The following is a 7,454-nucleotide window of genomic DNA, read 5'->3' as shown; positions in this document are numbered from 1 at the left end:
TGAAACAATTGTAGCAGACTATTCATTTTGAACGTGTAAGCCTCCTCCGCATTCAGCAGACTGTCAAAGGTCAACAGAGCTTTATATGCTCCCATGTCCCGCACCTGAACAACTTGAGGAAAGTTCTTCGCAATCGATTCTTTTAGAGACCTAAAGTCAATGGCTTTTGTCGTTCCACCTACTAGGCTTCTCTGCAACCAGACCAAGTTGTCTTTCGCCACCCCCACTTCCACCTTCTTCGTCCACCCATTCTTGTGTGGATCTTGGACCGTTTTCTCCTTAGTTAAATCTTTAGTTGGGGCTACTAAATCTTTCTGCTTCTCTTCTCCTACTACTGGCTACTGACCTCGTGGCTGCACGCTATTCATTTTCTTTACATGAGACGTTCTTCGATATTTAGCTTCCCCCACGAATACAACCTTCCCTCTCAATCGCATACGATTCATGTCTGCTATAGCTTTTAAGGCTACTCCTTTCGTAGTATATCGTATGAACGCAAAGATATATAAACCACCATATTTTTATTTTCTTGACAGGTATATGTCGTTTATGCGTCCTGTCCAATTGAACAATTGGAACAGCTCCCTCTTAAAAATGTCTTCTGGAAGATTATCCACAAAAATTGAGAATGAATCATGCTCTAATCGTCGATACTCTTCTCGGTTCCAAACACAATGATCTTTACCCTGACCTATCCTTCTACCCCCAAGTGTTTCCCACCCTCTCTCGCTCTCTCAATCGTGCTCTAAATTTGTTAACGTAATCCTCTCTCTCTCAATATATATGTGAGAATTAACAGTAGACCTTCTAGAATTTGACGTAATTTAAGGAAAAGAAGTTACGGCATTTAGTGTAAATCAAACTCGTGATTGTTCTAAAGAGAAGCTTCCCTTTGGCTTCTTCCTTCTTACTTCTTAGCACTAACTAGTAATTGTAATTTGTTAATAATAATAATAATAATAATAATAATAATAATAATCTCAACTCATCCAATAATTGGCCACTAAATGAATATTCAAAACCAACAGTAAAAAATAGAAAGCATTTGAATTTGGTTTTGGCTTTGTTCTGCATGTGTGTTCAAATTCTAAACCACACATACACATATAGCGCAACCTATAATAAATAGGATAATGATTTATATATTTGTATATTTGTCTGCAAATGGTGACACCGTGGTGGGAGTCAAATAGAAAGAGACAAAGTTCCGAAAATTTTTACACTAAATAAATACTACATGTTCGTAACAATATCTTTTTTATATTGAGAGTATATATTTGGAATCGAATCAGCAAACCCCACCACCGATACCTTCAGTGTCTTCTTTCCCCTTGGAGATAATATTTTTATATTTTCTATTCATATGCGCTAATTAACCATCTGGGAAGTTACTATATATAATTGAAGTTTAATCACGTGGTTATCCATATTTATTTGCGTGTAGTCAACAATATTTGAATCAATTAAGTGGGTTTAGATTAATTCCAAAACTGATGATTAAATATCTTCAATGATATGAGAGATCCCACATGTTCCTGGAGTACATTTTATAAATTTTCAGATGATATTCTAATATAGTATATATTGGCGTGATAATATGCTAAAAAGAACTTTAATGATAAAGGATAAATGGAATGTAGAGATCGTTAATATTAATATATTGCCTGTGTGATATGCGGGATATATTATACTAGGTTTTCTACTTTACTAAAATAATTCTGATTTTGTTTTAACTACTAGCAATGAAATGATGGCAAATACAATTTGGCAAGTTTGACTCATTATTGGGCATTAAAGGTGCATCATTCCGTTAGTCTGTTGTGAGTCCCACTTGAAATGAGAAAATGATGAAGATTCATGGCTTTTAGTGACCAATTTGTCATTAGATAAGAGAAATTCTTATTTACTCCAAATCTTTTTCCACAACAATTTCTTGGAAAATACTAACTCATCATGAAATGTGATCTTCTCACATCATAACTTTGTTTTTAGAACATTTTTTTTTTTGGTCTTGGGCACATTTTAATCTTCGGCCAAGAATGCTGATTTCATTTTGGGTTACCAAACAATACCACAAGTAAAGGCCCATTATTTACTCGAGGATACTTCACTAAACCTGATCCTAAAGAGTGGTTGGAGGCTTGGTCTAAGTGGCATCTTATATGCCTCCCAAACAACTACATCGAGGTTCAAATCCCTCCGGTGGAAAAAAGAACTCATGTAGTGTAGTATAGTGTGGGTGTGTGTGAGTGAGTTGTGTCTTGTGTGGGTGTGTTGTGAATCTTGTGTGTATAAAAGACAAAAAAAAAAAACCGTGATCCTAAAGATAGTTTTTCGATTAATAAGAGAAGGCCAACAAGAACTAGACTAAAAACAGTTATACGTTCAGCCCAAAAGGGACGAAATATCATTTTTTCAAAGGATAAAGTATCAAGACCCACACAAAAAAATGAATAAAGCATAATTTTTTATCCATAAAATTTATCAAAAATTTTTAAAATATATCTAAATTTTATTTTATTTTAATTTTGTTCTTAAAACCTTTTATTTGCATCAAATATATCGCAAAATTTTCAGAAAATTTAGAACCAATCCAGCAATAACGCATGACAAGTATGTCAAATTTGCGTGTGTTGAAGGTTGTGTTTATAAAATTGTTGTTAAATTGATCTTTTAAAAAAAATAGTCACTAGGAGTATATTTGATGTAAATCGAAAACTTTTGAAATAAAATTAAAACAAAATAAAACTTAGAGATATTTTTAAAACTTTTAACAAACTTTAAGAATAAAAAATATATTTTACCATTTTTCTAAATAAGTTGATTAAGAAAAATCAAAGTATTGACATGCATTGTAATCATATTCATATGCATTGTAAATTTGTAATAAAAATATATCCTGGCCACTTATGTATACTTATGCATACCAGTGACCTAAATTAGGAGCGAGGAGATATTATATGGAGGAAATAAAAGGAAAAAGTATGTACATCATAATTGAAGATTTGATACTAAAATAGTAAAATATACTGCTAGAAAAAAGAATTTTTAAATCAAATGGTAAAATATACTATTTTTATTCAGTTCAATTTTACTGTTTAATTTATGTGAAGAAAACAACAAATGCAGAAATAATGTAAAAATAAACGGATAAAAAAAAGAAAGTAAATTTATATTAAGCAATTAAAAAAACCTGCCATAAGAGAATGGTTTTAATATAACACCAATCTCAAATTATGAACAATATTGATTATTATGCAAAACCAAAATTCAAGACTAAGCTAAAAATGCTAAATAAAAAAAATTACTATAAAATAAGAAAATTAGAAACTCCATTTCACAATCCTATAAAATAAAAATTAAAAAAAAATTGCTAAATCAGAAACACCATTATCCTCTTGAATCCAAGAAAGGTTAACCATCAATTTGCCATTAGGAAGCCACTCAAAATCCACATCAGAACCATTCACTTGGAACTTCTTTGGAGGTTCACTTGAGTAAGCCAAAAATTGGCCATCACCCTTAACCTTAAGCATAGCAACACCCTCAACATATTCCACTTCTTGAATTACACCTCCATTATTGAGCATATTTGTTAGTCCAATTGGTGCAAATTTGATGCTGCCAGTGCCACCTACCTTTGTTATTGGCACAAAGCTATAGAGCTCAAAGCTGGAAGGTTGGATGGTAAATTCAATTGGTTCAGAATTAGGAGTCATCAAAGCAAGTTCTTGAGCTTGGTTAAGGTACACTACATACTCCTCTGCCTCACCCATGGGGGCAGTTTCGTCATTCTGATCCCACTCAACTTCATTCACATGAACTGAACCATCTATTGACTTGTAACATTCAGGATAACCCCTTAACCTGTGCTCTTTAGGATCCCAACCAGCCCCTTGGCAATTGAAAGTACCAATAACTCCTCCATACTGTTGCATAAACATTAAAATTTATATCATAAGGTACTCCATAAGGTGCCAACTAAATGAAGTTGATAGTTGAAAATCGTTAGATAATAACTTAGTCAAACATATTAGATCATCTAATGATTCTTAACATAAAGACAAATATACGTGAGTTTCGAAAGAATCAGAAAGAGATAATAATATAGATGGTTAGGTACCTTGTTTAAGTTCCAAATTTTGAGAACAGTTTTATGGTCAAAAAGAGGATTTTTGAAGAGACAGTCTCTGGTAGGAAGAAGGAAGTGTATACACTTGGGTATGGTGCCATCAGGGAAAACAAGCTTCTTAATGAGATCAAAATCATGGGAACCTACATGGTCACTCAAATAGATTGGACCACCACAAATGGCCCTAGAAGCTGCATGGAATTTGGCACAAACATGGTTTGATTGAAACATGTCCCAATCTGGTAGAATCATTTGTGACATCCACAAACTGTTGTATGAACAATGAATCATGTGCACCCCTTGAAGCCAGAACACTCCCATAGGGTCACCATTTGGATCTTGGAACCAAAAATCATCGCCTGAATAAAAAAAACAAATGATGTTTTATCATAATAATAAAACAAACATGCAGTGCTTAATTAATGAATTAATTACCAGCTCTTCCCATGGAAACTTGCTTTGTTCCCAAGAAGAAAAAGTCATTGCACTGTTGCATGCTAGCAATGAGTCCACTTCCATTGAAATTCTTGGCCATAGAATTTGTCAATCCATCATAATAAGCCTTTGCAAGCTCAACTCTGCCTCCATATTCATCAGACACATATTCAAGACACTGAAGTTATAGAAAAATAAGTTAGTTTACAACAAAATACTTGGTTGAATAAAGTATGATAAGTACTATTTATACTCACATGAATAACATCAACTTTGACTCCTGTAACACCAGATTGAGCAAGATAAGAGTGCATGGAATCATAAAAGTCACTGGCATGATCAGGATGAACAAGACCAATGGAACCTTCAACGATTCTAACCACAGCGAGATCATGCATTGTTCCATCAAGTCCCGGTGAGAGTTTGCAAGGGACAAGTTTGGAATTAAGGGTTGTAGCTCCTGGCCTAACACCACCCCATGCACCACAAAGTGCATGCCATACATAAATATTATCCAAACCTTTAAACTTAGTCCTTAAATCTTTGGTGAAAGCCTTCATTCCATACTCTTCTTCTTCTTTACAAGAACAAGAGCTTCCACAATCTTTCTTTTCAATTTGTTCTGCACCTCCAAACAGAACATCAATCTCTCCTTTCACTGTCTGAATCTTGGATTCAATTAGACCCAATTCAGAGCTTTGAGTGTTCTTTGCAGCTTCCTTATCCCTGTTCAAATGTTCAAGCTCAATACCCTTTCCTATCAACAATTTCGCGTTGTTCGGATCAAAAGGAGGAGGATTAGGACCCAAGAATTGTCCTGATTTGTATCTTCTAAACTTTCCACATTCATCAAGCCTATGAAGCCTTGCATTCATTTGATCACCACAGAGAATGAGATTTTTTGCATCCTCTTTAGGATCACCACCATCTAAATTAATACTCTGCCATCCATCATCAATAATAAGAAACCTGGGCGACACGCCAGCATCCGCGAAATCCTTCAAACCATGCCATATACCAATTGGTTGCACGGTTAAGTAAAAAGCATCCCAAGTGCACCAACCAAACTTGTCAACAAGGGAAGGAAGATTCTTCTCCTCCAAGAGCTTAAAAGTGTTGAGATGAACCCTCAGAGCAGAGAAAGCCTCCTTCATCAAAGTGTAAGGATTCTCAGAAAAGTGAATGTAAGCAATTGCATCAAAGCTTGAAGCTTTCACTTTTGTAGAACCACTCTCTGCACAAATCATGATGTGTCCATCAGAGCCAGGGTGAAGTGCAGACCTGAAACTTGCTTCAATGATTGGAATGATGACAACATAGGAGTTGAGCTCAGGAACATGAAGCAGAACCCATTGAGTTTCCATCTGAAGATCAGAGCCAGAGGTTCCAACCCACTGGGTTGACCACCATGTCTTGAACCTGAATATGCTTAGAAAGTTTCTATCAGTGAAACTTCCCAAGGAGTTCATCAACCTATCAGAGGGATCAGAGTGTGAGAATCCGAGGAATCCACCTCTGTGAGAAGCAGCAAGAACACGGTTAAGTAGTGAAGGTGGTGCATCATCAGAGGAATGGGATTTTGAAGAGAATGGAGTGAAAGAAACATTGTGAGGGACTTGAGTGAGAAGTGGGAATCCTTTGACGTAAAACTTTGCATCAGAGAGATCAAAAACATTTTCAAATGAGTAGCTGGGGTTCAAGGTTGCTTCATTTGGGGGAGCCATTGTTATTGAAATGGTGTTGATATTTGGTTTTGATTGGTTTGTGAAGAATGGTAGACTATGCTGTTGTATATATATACTTAATTAGAGGATCAACCAAATTAAATATTGCAATTAATTACAGAAACCATAGTCACCCTATATTCCAACATAATAAGGATTTGTAGGAATATATTTATGTTATGGCAAGCTTGAGTGAATCATTATTAGAATCACAATCATATCATGCCATAAGCTTTTCAAAGGAAAGATTTCACCACTTTCTTTTTCTTTTTTTTTTTTGTCCCTCACTTGATGCAGCAGTTGTCAAGAAAATAGTCAATGGGTTCTAGATATATAAAGTGGGATTCAAAACTCTCACACTTATTAAACCCACAAATGAATTAACTACTCGATCCAGTCAAGTTGGTTTTATTTTATTTTTATTTGAGATACCAATATATTCAAAGAAATAATGACAAGAAATTGTTACACAGAAATAATTTGATTTCCATATTTTATGCTCGGATATGTTAAATGATGAATATTGTAACTTGATTTATTCGCCAGATTTCATGGATTTGATTTCTTAACAGTTTTGAAATGTCTTAATGTCCTATTCCTATAATGGAGGGATAAGTAATTTTCTAACTGACAAAATTGTGTGGTTGATGACACAAAAGTCCTTGTGACGGGTTCTTTAAATCTTGTTGCGGATGTGTTGAAATTAGTCAAGAAGTGATTCATTGAACGAATTTGAAGGCTACCTTCAAAGTTATTTCTAAATACATGGGGTACAAAACGAGTTTTCTCTAGAGTTAACACTAATTGAAGTGATTTTGATATTGATATTTTGTGCTTGTTTAGGTCTCGTTAAATCGATAACTTTTTTTTTTAATGAAAAAAGTTTTTTTAGAGTGTTTGGCAAAAAAAAAAGAACAAAAAATGTACTTTTATTTTATTTTACTCAAATATAATTGATAAATAAAAAAATCTTTTTATATAAAATATCTAAATATAAGATCATTTTTATTTTTGTAAAAGATTTTTTTAAAAAAATATCATTTAAAAAAAAGATAATTTTCAAAAATAACGTCCAAACAAACTTAAACTCTGAAGGAAAAATCCGTTGGTTCATCCTCATGATGGTGACTTTCTTGCTGCTTTGGGCGGTGGTGGCAGCGGCG

The 7,454-nt window shown here is 34.2% G+C and overlaps 1 protein-coding gene across 1 annotated transcript; it reads right to left on the bottom strand.

Moving 5' to 3' along the window:
• Positions 1–3,155: 3,155 nt before the first annotated feature.
• On the bottom strand, positions 3,156–6,871 carry LOC112759130 (stachyose synthase). Its single transcript, XM_025807954.3, has 4 exons — positions 4,825–6,871; positions 4,568–4,745; positions 4,124–4,491; positions 3,156–3,929 (listed from the first exon to the last, which is right to left on the bottom strand). Exons 1-4 carry the CDS (start codon positions 6,289–6,291, stop codon positions 3,360–3,362), a joined length of 2,583 nt encoding a protein of 860 aa, XP_025663739.1. The 5' UTR covers positions 6,292–6,871; the 3' UTR covers positions 3,156–3,359.
• Positions 6,872–7,454: the final 583 nt, after the last annotated feature.

Source organism: Arachis hypogaea, chromosome 16 (genome assembly GCF_003086295.3).
Source record: "Arachis hypogaea cultivar Tifrunner chromosome 16, arahy.Tifrunner.gnm2.J5K5, whole genome shotgun sequence".
Lineage (NCBI taxonomy): Eukaryota > Viridiplantae > Streptophyta > Magnoliopsida > Fabales > Fabaceae > Arachis > Arachis hypogaea.
The sequence above is the reverse complement of the archived record's forward strand: the minus strand, read 5'-3'. Positions and strand labels throughout refer to the sequence as shown.

Bases quoted from the DNA above. Each gene is read 5' to 3' on its own strand.
- LOC112759130 (XM_025807954.3), bottom strand. From the start codon at position 6,291: ATGGCTCCCCCAAATGAAGCAACCTTGAACCCCAGCTACTCATTTGAA. The intron at 4,746-4,824 runs GTGAGTATAAAT...CTATAACTTCAG, and splicing joins TCAAAGTTGATGTTATTCAT to TGTCTTGAATATGTGTCTGA. The intron at 4,492-4,567 runs GTAATTAATTCA...TTTTTTATTCAG, and splicing joins AGTTTCCATGGGAAGAGCTG to GCGATGATTTTTGGTTCCAA.